This window comes from Galleria mellonella, unplaced genomic scaffold (assembly GCF_026898425.1).
Source record: "Galleria mellonella isolate WM207_F2 unplaced genomic scaffold, CSIRO_AGI_GalMel_v1 utg36, whole genome shotgun sequence".
NCBI lineage: Eukaryota > Metazoa > Arthropoda > Insecta > Lepidoptera > Pyralidae > Galleria > Galleria mellonella.
Window position 1 is genome coordinate 5,620,545 of NW_026442086.1, and position 23,530 is coordinate 5,644,074.

General features: G+C 34.4%; 3 protein-coding genes across 13 annotated transcripts in view; 1 reads left to right on the top strand and 2 right to left on the bottom strand.

Moving 5' to 3' along the window:
• The first annotated feature begins 5 nt into the window (after positions 1–5).
• Positions 6–15,553, top strand: LOC113513201 (ubiquitin carboxyl-terminal hydrolase 5). 2 transcript variants are annotated; one of them, XM_052897266.1, is made up of 17 exons: positions 6–213; positions 2,362–2,487; positions 2,857–3,042; positions 4,010–4,116; positions 4,325–4,490; positions 5,474–5,641; positions 6,450–6,611; positions 6,952–7,055; positions 7,428–7,611; positions 7,692–7,867; positions 8,584–8,706; positions 9,658–9,772; positions 11,320–11,436; positions 12,577–12,727; positions 13,356–13,568; positions 14,036–14,145; positions 14,883–15,553. In XM_052897266.1, exons 1-17 carry the CDS (start codon positions 109–111, stop codon positions 14,943–14,945), a joined length of 2,376 nt encoding a protein of 791 aa, XP_052753226.1. In that variant the 5' UTR covers positions 6–108; the 3' UTR covers positions 14,946–15,553. The 2 variants fall into 2 exon arrangements, with proteins under 2 accessions (XP_052753226.1, XP_052753227.1); XM_052897267.1 differs by having other exon boundaries at positions 13,359–13,568.
• Positions 15,554–17,002: 1,449 nt separating this feature from the next.
• LOC113520984 (28S ribosomal protein S18a, mitochondrial) lies at positions 17,003–18,048 on the bottom strand. Its single transcript, XM_026906418.3, has 3 exons — positions 17,874–18,048; positions 17,481–17,777; positions 17,003–17,208 (listed from the first exon to the last, which is right to left on the bottom strand). Exons 1-3 carry the CDS (start codon positions 17,974–17,976, stop codon positions 17,066–17,068), a joined length of 543 nt encoding a protein of 180 aa, XP_026762219.2. The 5' UTR covers positions 17,977–18,048; the 3' UTR covers positions 17,003–17,065.
• Positions 18,049–18,938: 890 nt separating this feature from the next.
• LOC113520983 (perilipin-4) overlaps positions 18,939–23,530 on the bottom strand; it is a 39,785-nt gene continuing 35,193 nt past the window's right edge. For 9 of the 10 annotated variants that reach the window (XM_052897241.1, XM_052897236.1, XM_052897237.1 and 6 more), the window contains 5 exons: positions 22,763–22,840; positions 22,623–22,676; positions 21,207–21,314; positions 20,547–20,740; positions 18,939–20,051 (listed from right to left, as the gene is read on the bottom strand). In XM_052897241.1, coding sequence (XP_052753201.1) covers positions 19,962–20,051; positions 20,547–20,740; positions 21,207–21,314; positions 22,623–22,676; positions 22,763–22,840 — 524 coding nt within the window. In that variant the 3' untranslated portion in view covers positions 18,939–19,961. The remainder of the gene's footprint in view (positions 20,052–20,546; positions 20,741–21,206; positions 21,315–22,622; positions 22,677–22,762; positions 22,841–23,530) is intronic. The other variant, XM_052897242.1, reaches the window with a different exon arrangement.

A 23,530-nucleotide genomic window follows, 5' to 3' on the forward strand; every position in this document is an offset into this window, starting at 1 on the left:
TGACTGAGTGAGATTGACGTTTGAATGGCGTGAAAGAAAAACAATTCTCGGTTTTTACGGTACTGCTTCAAATTAATTAAAGAATTACAAATTATTTGGGCAAAAATTATGGCATCTTTAGATTTACTGACGCCTCACTTAGGAAAAATTAAAATACCAGGACCAAATCAACTTATCTACAAAGACGAATGTGTTTATTCCTTTGATAACCCGGTGAGTTGCAGATTTCGTCATAACCTATATTATGGTCGTGTTATACGAATAATGTAAAAAATGAAATAAATATAACTTAAATGCTTTTAGGATATTAGCATAATACTTTTATGCAAATTTGATAATCTTAATAATTTATAAAATCTTGTAAAAGACAGGTATTGAATATTAGTTATTTATTTGTTTTAAATTATTATAATATAAACATATTAAATTGGCATTACAGCATTATTATCTTTAAAATATTTTGTGTTCATAAAATTCTTTATAGCTTGATAAATATTTGCAATAATATTGAACATAGATGTCATCACACCATTTGTAGTGTAAGAACAAAGTATCAACGATAGAAATGTGTCCAACATGACTGGAGTCCAAAATAGTATGTTGTATAACAGTTCTCTGCTTACATATATCTTAACATTGTCCCTTTTCACATCCATTACATGTATTTTTGTCAATATCACTGTAGATATGGTTATTGGAACAAAGAAACTTAAAATAGCAAGCACAAACATATATGTTAGCAAATTTTTGTTGTCTACATAACAAATTTTCATGCACTTTTCATGTGACTTTGGTGTACGGAATAATGTTCCACTTGTTACATTAACATTGCTGAAATTGTCATTTGTAATGTTTGAAATTATCTTGTAAATGTTCTGTACTATACTTTGTAATTCAGTCCTGTTATCATTATTCAGGTAGTCTTCATATACATGTAAATAATTACTTGGTTTCACATATTTTCGAAGCTCTAAAGGAAAGTTTGTCTCGTTGTTTGGTAAATCAGAACATGTATAATTGCTATAATTAATAAGAGCCATACATGATTCCCTGCCATTACGTAATTCACTTATTGGTAGTCCCATTTCTTTCACACTCATTGTGTACATAGCCAATGTGAACAAGACGGGAACAATCCACTGTAAAGCTATTATTATGTAAGAAAAATACTTTTTCCAAAATGTGAACAACCCTTTGAGATTAAATCTTCTCTCTGTTATAGATTCTTCAGCAATATCTTCTACAACATTTTCATTGTCCTTGATCTTTATCTCTTGTAGCATTCTGTAGTGCATGTAGTTGTCTATAATCAAACTTAGGAAACTGTTCACCAAAGACACTATCAATGGTCCATATGTCATCAATAGTGATGAGAATCCACAATAGATATCTGCATGTTCTTTATTTGAATTTAGAAAGTCATGTGCCCTTTCCTCCATTTCATATGTGTGAGCATTCACCATATTCAACTCATGCAATGCCCTAAACATGAATGCTACTCCCACACACATTAACAAAACATTTTCAGATAGTAATATTGAAGAAAACTTTGTATTATTCATCACAACTCTTTTTAAATTGAATAGACTTAAAGCAAATCCACACAAAATAAGAAATGCACCCAGAAATAAATCAACAGTATTTAACATCTTGTGCTTCCTCTGACAGCTGGGTGCAAATTGTAACTGTAGTTAGCCCCTATGATTTTGCGCGCCGTCTCATAGCATGATAGGCAGGTCTTATCTATCTGTCTGTATGCAAATTATGGGGGTTCTATAGCTGTTTTTAAATTTTGTTTGAAGTTTTCTTTAACATACTTTAGTTATATTGTTCTAATTGATTATTTTATAGTAATCTCTCTTTGATTTTTTTTTACTTTAAGGACTTTTTTCTTCCTTATATATATTAGCGCTATTACCCTTTATTGATTTCTCACATAATATTTTACCTACTTCACCTATCTATGGATATGAAGTGTGACTTTATTTTGTTTCATTCCATTCTATCCCTTAAAGGGATTTCTTCCAGTCAACTTTGAGAATCCACAAGGAAAAAGTATCTATTCACTGTAATGTATTTATCTAATATTGAAAGCATCAATTTTAATATTAGATAAATAATCTTTATTGTCCCCCCGACCCCCCTTCCAAAAGATTATTGCAACTGTAACTGTACTTAGGTCAAAGGTTTCAAGTTGAAAGGCTAGGTGAAATAAAAATATGTTGACATTTAAACATTACTTCATGTCCCTTAATAATTACCCTCATTAGGTCAAATTATGTAATGTTTGAATGTAAAATCATACATTTATTTTTTGTATCTTTAGCTCTATGTATATGATAATGATAATATTTATTTCAGGAATCAGAGACAGGACTATATGTCTCACTGGTGACTTTCCTTGGCTTTGGTCGTAATTATGTTGAGCAGTACTTCCAGAAGACAGACAATGCTGTTTTTCTTCACATATACACTGAGAAAAAACCTGTAAGTGAAAATAAAGTATATTTAAAAAAAAAATCTTATTATTGAAGGTGAATGGCAGATTTTTGAAGTCTCAAATACTATTTAATTTTTTTATTTTCTGTTATTAGGCTAAAGAGTAAAATTTAAAATACTGATTAAATTTATAACAAATAGTTTGGTGAACAATATTGGTATGTCTAGACATACCAAGATCAATTTGTGTTAATTGATCTTGTAATTTTTTTTTTTTCTAAAATTGTTTTTTGACCTATTTAATTTTAAATGGACAATTTCAAATAAAAGATACTCTATATTAAGATTGTATCTTAAGTATAATAAGATTAAAAATCAAATTATATAAGAATCTAGATTATAATGTTACCATTCTAGGTGCCAGAACCAGAAAAAACTGGTGATGGTCCAGAAAAGAAGATTACCCGGCTCGCCATCGGTGTGGAAGGTGGCTTTGATCCAGACAGTGGGAAGGCCAAATACACATACACCAACCATTACAGTGTAGTGGCACTGCCCGGATTCCACACTTACCCTTGGCCAAACCCAGATTTGCCAGAAGTGGTAAGTGAAGAATTATTATTTATATCAAAAACATGCATTTTATTATTGAGCATAAATTTTAACCATTATACCAGGATATAAGGGTTTGTTAGTAACAGGTTCTTACAGCCCCATTGCTAGTAATATACCCTATCAGATCCAAGCTTATACCCCTGGAAACCATCATGGTTGTTTCTTGTTGAATTCTCAATGACCTGCCTTCATTCTCACCTGTCATCTATTACTGGAGCCCCGCCAGCGTATACTGATAGCGCAGGCGCGGTTGTCATTCCATTTTCACCCATTAAAAATACAAAAATCATTGTCACTCAGAGCAAAGAGAATGATCGGCTAACAGGCATGCAGCATTTTCAATGTATTATGTGCAATTTTAACCTCAATGAACCCTTATAGGTACCGCCCGCCACACTTATGGAGAGGAGGGGATTGCTTCTAACAAAAAAAAAGCTATAAATTAATATTTGACTCTTCATCTCAAACTTAAATTTGGGAATATGTACCAACAAATAGTTACTACAACCCATGGGCACCTGCAACACTTGACAAATTACCAATTCACCAACACTCATCACCTGAAGATTTTGAGTCATCGTTATCATTCACTATTGAATATAATTCTCTCTTATATGTCCTCATCTCCACTGAACATGATTTTAAGCTAAATCCATTAATTTCTTGCATCATTTGAATCAATATTAGTTTTACTGCCATATATCTTATCTGAACTTGCCATAAAAATAACTGCTTGGCAACAAAAGTAAATTAAATTATAGTAATATTATAAACTATTGATTAGTCAATAGAATAATTATGAAGTTTCACTTAAATATAATATCCATTTTTAAAACCTAAATAAAAAATTGGCAATATATTTACTCTATAGTTCTATTAAGTATAAACCATTAGATAAATTTTTATATTTACCTTATTATAAAATATCGTAATAAACGAAATCATCTATTTTTAGGTGAGAAAATCAGTTCAAGCCATCATTGATGCAGAATCACCATTTAAAATGGCTGAAATGGCCGCATTAGAAGGCACTTGGGACGGAGAGACCAGAGAGGTGTCTGTGTAAGTCAATAATTTCTTTTTAATAAAAAATCATCTTTAAACCAAATATCTTGCTCCCCATAGACAAATCACAAACAAATCTATTGATAGACACGTTATCGCTACCGCATGCATAAGATAGAACGAGACAAAGTTCGGAGTCTTTTTCTTTATCATATGTACACTAACAAAATTTTAATTTAATTATTATCCTGTGTATTCCTTTTAGACACGCAGTTAACCTTAAACAGTTGGACAACGGCGTAAAAGTGCCGCCTTCTGGTTGGAAATGTAACAAGTGCGATCTAACCAACAACCTCTGGCTGAACCTAACTGATGGCTCCATACTGTGTGGCAGACGATTCTTCGATGGCACCGGGGGAAATGACCACGCCGTATGTTCTTGGTATCTTTTTTTTATGTCATTAAGACACTGAATATAGGTACCGTCAGCTTTATGGTAAGCAATTACAATGTCCTATGGATATCAACAATATTGACGCCAATTCTAAGGTGCCATTACCCTAACCCAATATCTTAAATATATATTGTAATTTTTTATTAAATTATGGCTCATCATAAACTCTAATTACAATAATTTTTACTTAAATCTATTAGAAAATGAATTTATATTGATGCTTACAATAAAAAATATTTTTTATAATCTTTATAATACAGCCTAGAATTTATAATCAGTAAATTTTAGATCGCGCTGTAATGTACATTAGATACATTAGATTTTGCCTGTATTTGCCGCGTTGGGCAGGCGACTAACCGCAGTTAGCCTAACTTCGAGATATTTGAAGAGGGATGGGCAGTAGGCTCATCAATCGCCCTCCCTTAGCCCCCTCTTACGACACCTATGGGAGAGGAAGGAGTGGCCTTTTCTCCGGGACTACACGACCATAGTTAATTGTAATTAATAATAAATAGAGAACTGTTCACAATAAAATAATAAAGATTTCCCTATAAACTAAAAGGAAATTGAAATTTTAATTTTAGGAATAGATTTAATTAAATGGCGCTTCAGGATTGACGCCATTATGTGGGTCATATACGTGTTGTTGACTTGGTTTATTATTTTTATTAATGTTTCTGATCTGGAAAATTTGATACGGGAATTACCAGGAGATTTCGCCCTAAAGATTCTTTCTATGGATTCCTTAGTATTATAATAGTTGACCCCGCAAACGTTTTGTCTCTATCGCCACCTACAAGGTTATTTTTTTCTTATTGCAATAAAACTATTATACATTGAGGAATATTTATATTCTAAAATATGGTCGAAGAAAATTATGTACATTTGCAAAATAAAAAAAAAAATAGTATCAATGAACATCGTGAACTGGGGTGTTTATATATTAAGATTTCTTCATAGGTGGAACATTACCGCGAGACCGGGTACCCATTGGCAGTCAAGCTGGGCACAATAACGGCGGACGGGAAAGGCGACGTGTACTCTTACGCTGAAGACGATATGGTCGAGGACCCTTACCTCGCTGATCACTTGAAGCACTTTGGTATCAATGTTCAGCAGTTGCAGAAGGTATGTATATTATTATCATCATAGCATCATCAGCCATTAACTGTCCACTGCTAAACACAGGCCTCCCCCTATTGGGGGAGTTTGCCAGTAGTTGCCACGCTTGGCAGGCGAAATGACAACCGCAGGTTTTGATGATATTTTAAGATAGACGATACTGTCAATCTATCGCCATTAAGTTCCCATAGATGTCTCTTACGACACCCACAGTAATGAGAGCTATGGCCCATTCTATTCCAGCAAGGAGAATGCAGTTAAGTAAATGTTAGAAATATATGCAATACTGCACTCATAGGAAACTTATAGCCAATAAATATTTCTGTAATTACCACTACGAGTATACTCATATTTAAGTTAGTACACCTTATATATTTTTATGGTCATGAAATAAATCTGTACTATGGATATGCATGTTGATTTTTTATATATAACTTAGAATGGCTAAACAAGCATATTTTCCCTTTCTATTGATGGAAATATCTCTAACCGTGTGCCTATAGACATGAGCCTCCTACCATGGACATAACAGAGTATACTGTTTCGCCCATGATACCCCCCATGCGTTGTTATTCCTGAGGACTCAGGTGTTATTCCTCTGTACCCTGTAAATTCACGCCATATCCCACCCTACAAACCAAAACACAACCATGCAAATACAACTGCTTCATGGTTGAAACACGAATGGGGCAGAGGTACCCAAGCAATCGACTTTTGTACAGTCTCTCTCTGGTCATGTTGATAAGTACATGACCCCATAAGGGCTTATGTATTTATAGACTGGCTTTACAACTGTTATCTCTTATCATTACAGACTGACAAGTCGATGGTGGAGCTAGAGTTAGAGCTGAACCAGCGCACTGGCGAATGGAACACCCTCCAGGAGTCGGGCAGCGAGCTGCGGCCGCTGCACGGGCCCGGCCTCACCGGCCTCAACAATCTGGGCAACTCCTGCTACATTAACAGTGTCGTACAGGTATAATAATTTTTATTTCATATTAGTTTTCTGCCTAAAGAGGGTTGACCAGCCAAGCTTCCAGATAAGACAAATCTTTTTGTAATATGGATAAAAAACATATTACACCGACCCCAAATTTTATAGTATATCGTAGTATATCCATTGCAGAATGGGTTACAGTTCTATTTTTGATTCAATGCAAAAATACATAAAAGTACATTTTGTTATAACCTAATATATATATATATTAAAAGTGAATGTACAGAAACAAATAAATAATATATTCTACTATCCTGTTTAAGAAGAATTTGATCTCTTTATTGTTGTAATCATAATTTCACCTTTTATATTGTCGTAGGTTATTTTCCGCATGCCTGATTTTGTGCGAAGATTCGTCGAGGGAGCACCGGAAATATTTGCTACTTTCCCAGAAGATCCAGTCAATGACTTCAACGTTCAAACGTGAGTATGAGTCTCTGAATGTTCTATGAATGTGCATTCGGTTTCTGACACGAAACACCTCGTTCCACTGTGTTTCTTACGTCTTGTTACAACCCTTACTTACTTCTTGCTTCTCTTCTACATTGTAATCAAGAGAATTGTATGAGATTTCGATGCTTTGAGACTAGGATCTTTTGAATCCATTTTATTTTAAAGTACTGTGACATACATTTTTGAAATACCTATAATTTTTGTGAAAGTGTATTTAAACTTATTTCTATAAAAAAATATAATACACAAAGTATCCCTGGATTCGAATTTTAAATTTTAGATCCTCAGATGTGTGACTTCATATTGTGAATTATATTTTGAGACTAAGGTTATGGTGTGCAGTGCTAAATTAGGCGTGGGCCTGCTGTCGGGGCGGTACTCGCGTAGCGCGGACGCAGACGGCTCGCAGGAGGGCCTGGCGCCGCACATGTTCCGCCAGCTGCTCGGCCGCGGACACGCCGAGTTCCGCACCAAGCGCCAGCAGGACGCGCACGAGTTCTACTTATACATGCTCACGCTGCTCGAGGTAATCATCACTAGAAATTGTTTCATAGCGATAAGCCTGCACCGCACGAACCCACTCATACATAAGACATTGTCACGCAGCGCCACAGCCGACACCGCGCGAACCCGTCCGACTGCCTGAAGTTCTCGGTGGAGGAGCGCGTGCGATGCGGCGCGTCGGGCGGCGTGCGCTACCAGCAGCGTGCCGAGCACCACCTGCCGCTGCCGGTGCCGCTGGCCGCCGCCACCAACGCGGCGCTGCTGCGCGACCGCCGTCCGTGAGTACTGTCTGCCCACTGCACTGCATACTGTCATATGTAGTACCCGGTGCACCGTATTCAGCTCGAAGGACCATATGGTGTTTTTGATAGATCTGGTGATTATATATAATAATATTTATTTAATCAGACAACATAAGGCCCTTTTGTTAGTTATAAATTGACTTAACCAGAGGGAGACTTCGTACTAAAGTCGATTGCTTGGGTACCTCTGTCCCATTCGTGTTTCAAACGTGTAGCAGTTGTGTTTGCATGGCTGTGTTTCGGTTTGAAGGGTGGGATATGGCGTGAATTTACAGGGTACAGTGGAATAACACCTGAGTCCTCAGGAATAGCAATGCATGAGGGGTATCATGGACGAAACAGTGTATTCTGTTATGTCCATGGTACTGCTCATGTCTATAGGCGACGGTTACCACTTTCCATCAGGTGGGCCGTCAGCTTGTTTGCCATTCTAAGTTGTATATAAAAAAAAATGTAAGTAAATGAGCGGTCATGACGCTCTTGCACTGATAACCTGTCCCACCCAACATTTTAAGATGAATATTTATAGAAAGAATATATTACTGAGTACACTCAATCTTTAATTTGGATTAACAGTGCGATGGGTTGTTGCTTCACTAACAAATCTAAAATAAAATTTTTATTAGTTACTGTCTAGGTGGCGCTGTATCATCTGTAAGAAAAAATGTCTAAATTTCCATTTGTCCCAACAGTGACTCGACACAAATCATCCGACCCGAAATACCGTTCCAGGCATGTCTTGACAGCTTCATGAAAGAGGAAACTGTTGAACAGTTCTACAGTAGTGCAGTCAACGAGAAGGTCACCGCGTACAAGTAAGCTGTCACTCCATGTTCATAATTCAATGTACCATCGTCCTTATATATACCTTATATGTAGGTTTTTATGATACCTATAAAATATAAACAATCAACTTGATTGTATATAATATATATACAATCAAGTTGACGGCCTATCTGATAGAAAGTAAAACAGTTGGAGACCTTGGGGCGAGCTCTTCTGCCCCAAATTCATCATTGGAGATCCTCGGGACTCTCCCTTTATTATCTACCTTGGCTGGCTTCATGTTTGTTAGGTTTTCTATAGGGAACTAGTTTTTTTTATGGGTGAAAATGGAATGGTATCCTCGCCCACGCTATCAATACACACTGGTGAAACATCAGTGAGAGTTGATAGATGAGGATGAATGCAAGTCAGTTGGAATTAACTAAGATGGTTTCTAGTGGAAACCGCATGGAGGTCGACCTGATACCGTATATTGTTAGTAATAGGTATTTTAGACCCTTTTACTAACAATCCCTTTCCCCCATAAGGAACTAGGTGGGTCCTCCCTCTTCTGAATGGTCATTATTTTTATTTTTGATAGATACAAATATTAAACGAGCTCTTTTAAACTTAATGAAATATGACATTTGTGTATAACAAAAGCAATCTAGAAACTCTTGTCACCAGAGGGAGCCAACTCAGAAAAAGGGGGGGAAAGGGATTGTTAGCAATGAGGTCTAATAGCCTCATTACTAGCAATATACCCTCTCGTCGACCTCCTCGCGGTTCCCCTTGGAAACCATCATGGTTTATTCTTGTCGAAATCATCATGGTGGGCCAAATGACCTCCATTCATTCTCACCTATCATATTTCACTGGTGCCCCGCCGGTGTATACCGATAGCGCGGACGGGGTGACCATTCCACATTCAGCCATTAAAAAAAACCCAGGAAAAAAATAAATAGATCAAACTATCAACTATAATTACGTTTCGTTTCTAGAATAACCCGTTTGGCGACGTTCCCGGATTACCTTCTAATTCAATTAAAGAAGTTCACAATCAAAGAGGACTGGACTCCCGCGAAACTCGACGTTTCTGTCGACATGCCCTGGGAGGTAAGAAGTTTGTAATTCGAATAAGAGAAAAAGAAATCTGTAATATGTTTTGTGTTGTGAATGCTTTGAGTAAAATATTTATTTTACATTAAAAATAAATTAAACAAGTAGTTAGACTAGACTGTTTCAATAAAACTAAATGAAATATTCTCTATAGAGAATTCTTCTTCCCATTCGTGTTTCAACCGTGAAGCAGTTGTGTTTGCATGGCTATGTTTCTGTGTTTAAAGGATGGGATATACGTGACATTTACTGGGTACAGAGGAATAACACCTGAGTCCTCAGGGATGGAAAAATTTGAGTGGGGGTATCATGGGCGAAACATTTAATTTTTCATCTGTTATGTCCATGGTACTGATTTTTATATCTATAAAAAAAATATATACTTTCCATCAGGTGGGCCGTAAAATTGTTTGGATCCATTCTAAGTTGTATAAAAAATCATATAACATGAATTAATAACAAATCAGAACATTGAATCAATCAATTGGTTTTTATTGTTTTTATTACTAATGAACATTAGCAGACTACCTTATGGTCAGATCAATTATTTATTTGTTTACATTTTCATCAAATTGCTTTGAAACAGATTTTAGTGGTCTGGATTTTTATAACAAAACTTCTATCTACTTAATCTAAGTGGAAATATTGTACATATAATTATAAGAAATTGTATTGTATTGTAAAATCTTTATTGTACATAACTCAGATTAAACATTGGTAAATGATTTTGGACTTTGTAAATAAATTTGTACATATAGTACAACTAGTGAAGAATTTTTAAAATCAGTTGAGTAGTTTTTGAATTTATCTATTACAAATGTACAAACATAATTAAATTTCTCCTCATTACAAATAGGAAAAAATTGATTGTTTTTATTGTATTAATATAGATATAATGTGGTTAAAATAAACTAATAGTCCTTATTGTAGTGAGCGAGACAGACGTATGGCTTGCTCTCGTTCGCGCCGAATCTATAAAAATAGCAGAAAGCTCGCTTCGCGCATCTCTTAGATTAAAATGTCGTATCCGGTTAGCAAAAGACAGCGAAAGGTCGTTCTGTAAGTCCTTCCACGGACTTGGAGCGTCGTCTGCACTCGCCCCGTTATCTCCGGTGATACTGTAAACGCAGTCTGTGGCCAATAGCATTAAAGAGTAGTTCGGAAAAAAATATCACGTGCGGTCAGTCGACGCACGGTTTTTTTTTTAATGGGTGATAATAGAGTGGTAGCCCCACTCGCGCTATCGGTATACACCGGCAGGGCACCAGTGAAGGATGATAGGTGAGAATGAAGTAGGTCAGTTAGCCCATCGTGACGTATTCAACAAGAATTGTTCACGATGGTTTCCAGGGGAAATCACGTGGAGGTCGACCTAATAGGGCATATTGCTAGCAATGGGACTGTCAAACTCCATTGCTAACAATTCCTTTCCCCCAGTCGACGCACATTTACGCTTGGATATTTAATGCGACGTTATAATACTATGATTCTTCGAGCGTGCAATTAGTTGAGGAAATATGGAACCTTGATAATCTTGGTCGCAGGTAGACCTGAGCTGCCTGCGGTCGCGCGGGCCGCAGCCGGGCGAAACTCAGCTGCCCGATTCGGCGCCGGCCTCCGCCCCCGCGCCTCTCTACAACGACTCGCTGCTCTCAGACCTGGTCAGTACTAACATACAACACACTCTTACATTATATGTATAGATAGTCATACAAATGCTTCGAGAAAAGTGGGTCAACTTTTTCATATAATTTTGCGTGATAAATAGTCATGAGTGATTCCTTTATAACTTCTATATTTATTTTGTTTTATAATTTTTAATTTTTTTTTTTATTGCGTAAGAACTAATTTTATTTATTAAATAATTAAATATAGATAGGTCGAGATACATTATGTGCGTAAGTATATAGAATAATTATAGAGAAACTAATCAGCTATTGGCAAATTAGCTGACTTCCATCAGGTGGGCTGGCAGCTTGTTTGCCATTCTAAGTTGTATAAAAAAAAACAGCATAGTTTAAAAAAAGCATTAAAGCATAGTTTAAATTAGCAAACTATCCATAATTTTATTATATGTACTAGACAAGTGATAAACTTCAATATGTATTGTATTGGTATCGTGTTAACATTTATTGTATTAGTTGTTATGTGTAGATATAATTATGTATAAATGACATAATGTACTATAATCTAGACTTTTAATATGTAAGGTCAGGGGGGAAAGGGATTGTTAGTAATGGTGACTGAGAATCCCATTGCTAGCAATATACCCAACCAGGTCGACCTCCTCGCGGTTCCCCCTGGAAACTATCATGGTTAATTCCTTATGAATTCACCATGATGGGCTAACTGGCATGTTTTCATTCTCATCTATCACCCTTCATTGGTGCTCCGCTAGCGTATCATGTTAGCGCAGGCGGAGTCACCATACCATTTTCACTCATCAAAAAAAAATGTAAGGTCAATTTAAATAATGTAATTGAATTATAATTTTGTTTACCGGTTTTTTTTATATATATAATGTAAAATATTTGCATGCCTACATCTTTTAAGGCAATTAAACAGGTGCCAAAATAATACCACGTGGCTTGTAATAATTTTAAACTGTTTGATGCTAATAAACTCATTTCATTTCATTTCATTAACATATAACAAAAATATTACATTATATACTACTTTTTACCAAGATGTCTGTATAAAATTATCAGCGATGGCGCCACCTTTTGTGAAGCACAATATTTTAAGATTGTTCTCTTTTTATTAGTTTTCAGTGTGCAATAAAGTATTATTATTATTTTTAGTTGGAAATGGGATTCCCAGTTGAAGCGTGCAAGAAGGCACTCTATTATACAAACAACTCTGGTATGGAAGCCGCCTCGAATTGGTTGATGGAGCACATGAACGACTGGGACTTCGCCAATAAATTCGAACCGCCAGAAACGCAGACTGCCGGTATGATTAAACTATTTTTTATTTTTATTTTAATGCAACATCTACCGGTTTAACTTACGTGAAATCAGATCGAAAAAGTTCGAATAGTTTCGAGATCAATTCGTGACTTTTAGTTATGGGGGACTGTGACGTGAACGCGAGTCTGCCAGCGCTCTTCAACCCGAAAAATTATAATTGTTTGTATTAAAATATCTTCATTATTATGGACAGTCTGGACATCTGTTTTTAGCTATATGTGGCTGTTTCTCTTTGTTGAGAGCGGCCTTGGGGCGAACCTTTTTTCCCTGGTTTTTTGGGGTTAACTACCCCAGGTTGCTGGAACAAGGTCTAAAGAAGGCGGCAAAGAAACATAATTTTTAATGGATATAAATGAAATGGTAAACCCACCTGCGCTGATGGTATACGCAAGCGGGCACCAGTGGGAGATGATAGGTGAGAATGAAGACAGGTCAGTTAGTCCACCCTGATGAATACACCTGGAATTCAGCACGAGATGGTTTCCAGGGGGCACCATGTGGAGGTCGACCTGACAGGGTGGGTATATTGCTAGCAATGGGACTGGTAACCTAGACCTAGAAACATTCAACGCTAAAGGAGGCCACCCCCATATGAGTAATTCGGTTGTTAGCAGGTGGGTGCAGCTCGCTGCCGCTGGACGAGGCGAGCGTGGAGCAGATCATGGGCATGGGGTTCGAGCGTGCGCAGGCGCAGCGCGCGCTGGCGGCGGCGGGGGGCGACGTGGGCCGCGCCGTCGACTGGATCTTCAGCCACGCCGCCGAGCTGGACGCGCCCGCCGCCGCGCCGCCCGACCGCCGCCTCGGCTGCCGCGACGGACCCGAGAGTCAGTTGGAATTCTTCTTTTTTACTAGCTCTGCTAAGTTTGGACTGTATAATATGTCTGATGCTAAAATTCTTTTTTTTTTTTTTACTAAAATTAAAATCCTTTTGTTACTCTATGTTAAACTTGAATTTGTGGTATTTTCGCGCTTGAATTATTACGTATTCCATTCAAGTTCGAAAAACCTTAATAACCGGTTCTAGAACATGGAGTTCTATTATTGTTAAAAACAATGTGTTGTTACTAATAAAAACTTAAACTCTTTATTCTTCTCTCCTCTTCCTCTCCATCCAAAGGTTGCCTGAAAGGGATCACTTGTGGCGATAAAACCACCTGTGATCATTTCTTGTAATTGTTTGTATTTATAACAAGTTTTCTATTGTAATCTTTTGGAGGAAACAATAAAAATTATCAATTTCTCTGTAATTAAGTTTATATAAAAATATCTTTATTTTATTAATAAATTTCAGAATATAAGCTGATCGCGTTCATATCCCACATGGGCACGTCGACAATGGTCGGCCATTATGTGTGCCACATACTGCACGAGGGCCGCTGGGTCATATTCAACGACAATAAGGTACAATAACATTATTGTTTATTATATCTATCCTATAGCTCACCACTCCCTTTCCGTGGGTGTCATAAAAGGCGACTAAGGGATGACAAGGGATGGGCAACAGCGTCCCTCTTTAAACATCTCTAAAAGACTAACTGTGGTTGCTAACTCAAGCATGGCTTGTGTCCAGCAGTGGATAGATAATGGCTGAAATAATAATAATATCTATGCTTACTAATATTATAAATGTAAAAGTGAGTTTGTTTGTTTGTTACCTTATAGCACCTTAACGGCTTAATTGATCACTATGAAATTTGGTACATGCATACTATATGGGATGATAGATATAAGTTACTTTTTATCCCATTTAGTAAATGTATCCCATGTATGTATTCACATTTAAAAGCTAGTGTTATGCATAATATTACATATATTATGTAGCAAACATTTTAAGAAGATTTTCCTAACTGAAATTATGATAATTTTCATTCGTGGAGGAGGACAGCCCAAAATAGGAATATGTGGGAGGGAAGGCCTACATTAAAAAGGCGACTTCTAGGATTAAAAACTTAAATAAACACAAAGATTCATGTAATATTGATTATGTTGGAGTAGAATAAATAGCTATTTTATTTTATAATTTTCATTTTGTACATAATTTGCAGAAAACAAATAGATAGACGATTTTACCGTAACATTTATAGAAGTATCATTATTAAGAGTCTAATATCAGTAAATTTTAATTTCTATCATTACAGGTAGCTCTCTCGGAAAACCCACCCAAAGATCTTGGCTATTTGTATTTATATGAAAGGCTGTGATGGCAACAATATTTAAATAAAGGAAGATAATGAATTTGTATGTACCAAAAATGGCTGGCTAGATCGCAACGTTTACAGGATTTAAAATAATAAAAAGCGATATAATGTGTGAAGCAGTTATAAGTGATTTTGAATGACTACTTTTAGGTGGTATTTATTTTATATATATAATGTTGTGTTTCGAAACTGCAATTAGGTTAATTACAAAATTGTATTATCTAATTAAAGTAGTTGTATTTCATAAAATGCATTTTTGTTTGCAATTTATTTTTACAAGTATTAAATATGAAAAAGTGCAATTTGTTTTTGTTGGTCACAATATTTTTTTTTTTTTTCTTTGCATGAATGTACGATTTTTAAGTATACTTTAAATACTTTCGCTTCCCTAATATTGTTAAGATCTGAGATTTTGTATTCAAAATAATTTGACAGTGATATATATGGTATACCAGTAGATGAACATTCGCTGTTTTGTACTTGATATTGTTAATGGCCTTATAAGGCCCAGCCTTGGTATTTTGATGTAACTACATTTTGGAACTTTTCAGTATGTGAAATAAAAAATAACAACGAAAATTTAAATAAATTATTACTAAAATGCTCTCTTATTTATTGTTTGTTTTTTACTAATTCACTGTTTACCGCAGCTTCATCTACATAATCTAATTTTTCTTGTTTGTCTTAAGAGTTAAAATATCAAAAAAGGCTAAAACATTGTTTTAAGACAATACAAAACCTGACTTTTCGCACTTGAAAATGAGATAATCCCACAAACATACATAACAGCCCCATTGCTAGCAATAGGTTTAACAAGATGACCTCCATGCAGTTTCCCCTGGGGAATGTTCAAGTATTAGACAACTCAATTTTTGACACGCCATATTCCACAGCTTACAAGGTATCTTGAAGCAAAATTATCAAATTGCTGCAAATTATTAGCAATTTGGGTGCCAAACAACCTGAGCGTGTGTGGATGAAATGGTAGTCAGAGATTTAAAGTTAATATGGTAAATTGTAGAACTTCTGGTAGGTAGTAAGGATGGTCAAATTTCAAGTGTTTGCAGTCACACATACACTAATGATAGTAGAATTAAACAAAATAATTCTATTGAAATAACCAGTGATATGGTCTTCTGCATAATAACGCAATATAAATTTTATAGTTCCGGCTTGGTGAGTCTGGATATATCTTTATTCTTTAAATATATATGTTATTACTATATACATACACAAGTTATAGTGTACATAAACTACATATTTATTGGTTGATATTTTTTTAATTCTTTAGAAATTCATAATAAAAGAATTTTGGCTAATCAACTAGACATACAAAAATGAAATATATTTTGAAATCAGCAGGCAATTTCAACTTTTAGAATCTTAATTAGTCGATCAGTTATTTTTCCATTGCAAAAACCATTATGACATAAGTAATATTAATAAGGTATATTTGACTTTTATTTTAAAACATTTTAAAAATGTAATTTAAATATATAGATAGAAATATTTTTTTAGATAATATGAACTGAAAACTAGTCTGACAGTCTATCTGAATCAAAGTAATAACCATCAAATGAAAGGCTTAGTCCAGAAAAGAATGCAATTTACATTCATACAAGTGCTAACCATCAGTAGTGGCCTTAGGGGGTGGCAAACAAGGCAATCGCCCGGAGCCTCGTGTAACAAATTTTAAATAACCAGTAAGTGGCATTTTGTCTAGTGCTAAGTGGCAAAAACTTTCCGAATTAGGCATTTTAATCGTAGGGAAATTGCTAATAATTTGATATATATATTTTAAAACTGAAATTTTATTTATTTGTATAAGTCTAACATTTCTCATCAAACATGACAAATACCTAAATCAAATAATCAGACCTATTTTTGCATCAGATACTTTTCATAAAGGACAAAGAGCCTCATAAAGAGCTACCGCCCAGAGTCTTGCAATGCTAACCATTACCTATGGAATGTTATTAATATTACTAATGGATGGTATTCCTCCTGCATTTCCATTCCTAAGGAGTCCAAAATAAGTTGATATTGAAACAAAATAGAAATATTGTTAATAATATTTAATTCCATTATTATATCTCTAAAATTATACTAGATTCTCAAGAAAATTATCGTCTGAACTTCTCCCATGGTTTTGGTATCCTCTTCATGAATATTGTACTTTCATCAAAGTATGTGTTGAACTTTTTATGCTGGTATCTCTTTTTTGGATCTTTTGCACAATTCTTTGGAGTAAGATTGATCATGAGACCTGTAATAAACACTTATTGACTTATATTTTATCTAATGATATCCTAAAAGCTCAATGAGTTGATTAATACAGTAAATGATATAGAGGAGCAATAGACTTCTTTTATCTTGGCTATTTGGATGAAAATATAGTATGCTAGTTAAGTATGAAAACAATTGTGAGATTCTCAATCAATCAACAACCAATCCTAATGCAAATTTATCAATACTCTATTTTTCTCCAAACCTGAAATGGTTGATAGAAATAAAAGAACAGAAGATTGATATAGTTACCTGCTTTTTGAGCCATTGTAACCATCTTGCCTATTTTTTTCTGCTGGCGCCGACAGAGACCAGTGATGCGTCGCGGTAGCATACAACCATCAGATCTTACGAACTGGCTCAGTATCAACACATCTGTATGTTTTACTTCTAGCCCAAGGGCACACATGTAGCACGGTGGTTGCTCCGATTTTACTAAAGGTTCAGGCACTGGAACCAAGTTCTCGGCTCGCACCAAATAATCTTTACGAGGAGATGGCACTGGCACGCCTTCCACTACTAAAGTCGAACCGACAGTTTGTTCTCGTACTGAAATAAAAATGATATTTAGTATTTCAATGTTGATAAATTCGACAAACAGTGAGGTGAAACAGGTTATGAAAACGAAAATTAAATTTAACCCACTTTCTTTTACATGAAGTTGTTTGGTGGTAACAATAGCACGAACCGATGTAGAGAAAATTGATCTCTTTAAAAGGGAAAAACTACTTTTAACCAGTCCAGACATAATGTATATAAATCTTAATTATTTTTTCCATCCAAAAAGTTTCGTCTGAAAATATTGTAAAATGACAGTAAATTTTGACGTTTCAAGTTAAGTATTGCCAGAACATTAGAAAATTTATCCTACTAAAATTGCGTTTTGTTTCTACAAAATATTTTAAACTTATTAGAACCAATATGTTACTAGTTTATTATTATATTGTCTATGGTCTGGTCTGTATAAAATAGAGGCTGAAAAAGCTTAGCACCTAACGTAATTTATTGGCTCGAAAATATGACCGCGAAATTTAAAATATTTGAATTGTAATTATTTATAATAAGATGAACTGTTGTATTATACCATATATGTTATTGCTACTCATAGAAAAATGTACACCATAAATAATAAACTATAATAAATGTACTTGTATAGGAAGTTTGTAACCTAAATATGCAGAAATTATCTGGGATTTTAAAAATTTTGTATATATTATAAAAGTCTTATCTTAGTACTTTGTGATCTATATATGTGTATATATATAATTATGAATAATTGATAAATAATAAAAGCTATTTTCACTTCATTTAAATGAGCTATTTATTAGAATATAAATAAAACTTATTAGTTATGAACAATACGATGGATGAAATTATGTGTGTCGTCCATCCATGACTGCTTTATGCGTTGCCACTCCTTAATTCTGAAGTGTAATACCTCTTGCAACAAACACGTGTAGTTCGTTATCGGCACAATGCCCCACTTCGAGCCTCGCGCTATACTATTATTTGTGTTTGCCTGTTTGTATTTATCTGGAGGGTCTTCTATATATTTACTGTATAAATGTGACAAAGGTGAGGAAAGGAGTTTACACAAATATAATAAGACACATCGCGACTGTTGCGTATAGTTCTGGAATTATTCTCGGATGGTTTATTTTCAACTGGGATAATTTCTAAGCCTGTTTAAATAAGAAAACACAATTGAAATAGGTTGTAATACATTTAATAAAGATATAACACATAGACGATAGGTACAGTACATTTATTTAAATCACTACGAACATAAAAAGAAGTAGTTTCCGTAGATTAAATATAGTTTGAACCACATTAAAAAAAAAACATTAAAATATCAGAATTTTGTAGCTTAATTACTCATAAACATCTATATAGAACAAGCACAATTTGATAACATCAATATATCTGCAAAATAAATATATCTACCAATAAATAATTTCTATTCGATTTTATATTGCAAAAATATAGATAATCTGCTAAGCAGCTTGTGTACTATATATAAATATAAACTGTTTTAAGTGGTATCACATTTTCGCTCATAAATATGCCTATATATTACATTTGATTAGGAACAGAGACAATATTGAACTTTGTACGAATAAGATTTATAAAAAGGCCATATGTGGACGGTATAAGCTAAGCTTTTGAGTAAATAAGTACTTTTTACTCAAGTACAAGGTGCAAATTGAACATTTACAAATAAAAGCATTTACGTTTTATATTCGGAAATGCATTAAAATGCAAAAATAAACACAAAATAATCTTACATTATATCTACAATACGTTTATATGACAAAATATATTCTACAGACTAAAAATAGAATTTAGAAAATTTGTGACTTCATACCTCTTTGAAATGAATATTGGACACAACATTTTAGGTAAAATCAATATTGAATTTATCTTTGTTCTGAATAACTCTTGTTAAATAAATATTCTTAATGCAATAAATAAACATACAAAATGTAGGCCGTGAATGAAACTGAACAAACGTACGTGTATATAATATAGTACTTAAAACGATGCATTAGAAAATATTTACATATTGTGAAAATTAACAGTATGATTATAAGATTAGTGGCTCAAAATTAATAAAGACAAAATATTGAAACACTTATGTCTAAACATTTAATTATAAGCTGAAACTGATTATCTGCATCTGTAGTCATGCTGTTAGCTTCCACAATAGAAGTAGTTCAATGTGGGGACGATAGTCTACTTGGGGAAAGCGGACAGCCCTTTGCTGAGGAGTCCCGCTGCGTTTTCGGCGCCATCGTGCGCTGCAGACGAGAAGTTTGATACCAACTGAAAAATAGAAATTGTTATTTTAGACATAACGGTTGTTGTAATGAGTGAACATAATTATTTAACTCGGGTTATTTTAATATTCTATGATATCTATTGTACTGTTCATATTTCATATGTCATGGCTAACATTTTCTATCAGATGGGCCGTCAGCCCGTTTGCCATCTAAGTAACACAGAAAAAAAACATGAAAAAATTTACCTACTAATTATTATTATTATTTTATTATGCAGCAAAAGTTAAATACATTTCGTTTAATATATTCGTATTTAGTATGACGACCTTTGTCCGTTGTAGCGGACATATTACTTTGTTTAAATGAGGTCCCGAATTCGATTCTTGGTTGGATTAATTTTGGAAACGAACTTTTTTTAATTATCTCGTATCTGGATGTTCTCCCAGAGGTTCATTGCCTGGTTCTTCATAACACAAGGTACAGTAGTTTGGGAACCAGGCAACTGGTGTGATTGTGTAAAAAAAAAAGAAAAAATTACAGTGTCTCGCTTCTCGCTGAGGTATTTATCAGTGTCCCTGATCTTAGAGTCCACTACATTGCTGGCGTTCTTGAGTCCCTCGTCGGCGGCATTTTCGACTCTCTTAAAGGTGTTATCAATCGTGCTGTGGACAGCATTGCTGGCGTCCGCTGCCGCCTTCTCCGCTGCTTTCTTGGACTCTTCCACCGCTGCATCTGTGAATAATATTATAAGCGTAAGAACGGATAAATGGAGAGAACGTAAGAACAGAGCAGAGAATAATATTCTTAGGAGCCCAATAGTTACTAAAGGGAGATGTTGTGGTATGTCATCTGTGACTGTTAGCTCTGTATTATCTAGTCATTTTCTCATATAACTGGCTGTGCTTCAGTTTGAAATGATAGTGATTTTGCGGAATACTTTGAAAGATCGACCTCAAGAATTTTTAAGTTATAAGAAAAGGCAACAGTTGATTATCAGCTCTTACATTACAAATATTTCATATTAATTAATTTTTATTAATATTTGCATAAAAAAGACTAAATAAAACATTGCAAATCGACCATGTAAAGACCCCATATGTTCTCATTTCGAGGTCATTGAAAAAAATACTAATAAATACTATAAGTGAAATTGATTATGGCATATATTGTGTCCCTATCAATTTCATACAATACTTACTGGCCACTCTCTTGGCTTCTTCCCGGGCAGCCTCGGCAGCAGCCCTGGCCTTCTCTTTCGCATCTTCTGCCGCCTTCTTCGTCGTGTCTACTGTTGTGTTGATCGTATCTAGAAAACGAATGCATTGCTTAGTATACTTACATAAATTATATACTTTTATTACGCACAACATTCAGCTCGGATCGCTAGATTTCTAGATCCAACGTTGTTAGAGCTATGCCGTAATTTTCAAAGGTTAATAAATTGTAAGTCAGACGTGTACTGTGTTCTCAGCTGTTTTCCACTTGTCGACAAATGCTACAGACAATGGAAAACGTGGGTTGTGATGAAGCGCCTCTTTAACATTTTTATTAAGTTTTAAAATACAACATTGCATTTATTTGGAAGCGTTTTTACCTTACACTATCCCGAATACGAAGTCCCATTACCGTTCAATTTTAAATTTCAATAAACTTCGTACTATGAATAGTATAGTGTTGCGAACCCCTTATAAGTATATCTTAGCTTTCTTACAAATTGTCTTATATTTATCAGTATCATAGTTCTCAAAGTCAATATAAAAGTGAGTTTATTTCTTAATTTGTTTATTACCTATCGGGTTTTTTTTAATAATTGTAATAAATTTTGGCTCATTTACATCTATTTGAAAAAGAAAAGGACATTAATTTTTTTATTTGAGTAAAACAAGAAAAGTTATTTGGAATTTGATTAATGTAGATTCATTATTTAAATTCCAAATATATGAATATTGTAAAGACAAAATTAGGTAGCCAGCATTATTTGAAGAGAGAGGCAAGTGCGTATAAGACTCATACTTGGGAGTTCCGTATAATTGTGTAGCGTAATACTATATTATACATACTTGATAATGTTTTCTATTTTTATTTTATTTACAGATACATTTTAAATAAATGAGAGATACCTTATTGAACTAATTAGGTACACCTATAAGGGGTTGAGAGTTATAGGTAAAAAAATCACATATTGTAGCTTCAATCCTTGTCGATTTTAAGATTTCTCCATGTCAACTCCTTTATATGGTATCTAGTTTCAACAATGAATAATATATATTGACATAAATAGGTCATTGACTAATATTGTTCTATTAGGTCGTTGACCGTATATGTTTAGGTATAAGTTAATTGATAAAAATATGGTTAGGTATACATGAGTTGTTCTCGAGAGAATACAATGAAATGGACAAGGTCTAGTGTAGATAATTCCTTCAAGCTGTGAACAACAACTATAAATAAATTCAATATTCATCCAATTCTTACAAACATCTTGGGGGATCTTTGATGAATCACTCGTAGACTTCAATGTACTCTGAACTTTATCTAAATACAAATTAATATTATTTTTATATAACATTACTACATCTAAATATTAAATATCTGAAAAGGAATAACCGCATACCTTTAATATTTTCCGTAACTCCTTTTGCACTTTCTATGCCATTTTGAATAGATTCTGTGATGGTGAAACAGAAGAGAAGTTAAGCAAACAGAAAGGAAACAAAGAAGGAAATAAAGACTAATAGAGATTCGAAAGTATACCTTTAGCTGTTTCAACAACACCGCCAGTTTCTTCTTCGGGTTCGTCAGGTGTGTTAGAGAATGTGCTTGTTAAGGTGTCTAAGAGAAATAAAGTTAAAATAATTAAAAGAAAAGGAAAGAAAAGAAATAAAGTCACTGCATGCACCCAATAACAAGTCAGTAATTGTAAGAGGCGTAGTAATTACATTAACATGCGTAACTGTTAATTTGCTACTGAACAATGTTCATAATAAAAATCTTACATAACAGCCACTATATCGTCTATTTTTGAATCAACATCAGCACAGTTTCGGAAAATTACACACAAACAAAACTCCAAATTTGCGTGCAATCATATTTTGTACGTACCTATTACGTCTTAAAATTCTTGGGTACTTATGTAAATATACTACTTAATCATTAAAGTATATACAAATATGTTGGTAATTATTAGGGGTGGGGAATATATCGTCCTAGTCGTAGAATACTTACGGATCTGACAAAGATTACATATAAAGATCCGTCAATATTCTACGACTATGACGATATAACAATATCTATATACTGGTCCAATAACGAAGATGTTAAAAGTCTATTATCCAAAAAATTATATTGGATAACAGATTTTTAACATATTCGAAAATAGGTAATCCAACTGATATGGGCGATATCGAAATATGTGATGTTCTTTTTTTCGCCGTCAAAAGAGATGCCAAATATATAGATATTGGTTCGGTATGCATATTACCCATGCCTAGTAATTATAATCATCAAATCTTATCAGAATCA

Coding starts and splice junctions, on each gene's coding strand:
- LOC113520984 (XM_026906418.3), bottom strand. CDS start 17,976: ATGTCTGGACTGGTTAAAAGTAGTTTTTCCCTTTTAAAGAGATCAATT. Junction 17,778..17,873: donor ACAACTTCATGTAAAAGAAA/GTGGGTTAAATT, acceptor TTTTTATTTCAG/TACGAGAACAAACTGTCGGT. Junction 17,209..17,480: donor TACAATGGCTCAAAAAGCAG/GTAACTATATCA, acceptor TGTTTATTACAG/GTCTCATGATCAATCTTACT.
- LOC113513201 (XM_052897266.1), top strand. CDS start 109: ATGGCATCTTTAGATTTACTGACGCCTCACTTAGGAAAAATTAAAATA. Junction 6,612..6,951: donor ACATTAACAGTGTCGTACAG/GTATAATAATTT, acceptor ATATTGTCGTAG/GTTATTTTCCGCATGCCTGA. Junction 7,056..7,427: donor AATGACTTCAACGTTCAAAC/GTGAGTATGAGT, acceptor TATGGTGTGCAG/TGCTAAATTAGGCGTGGGCC.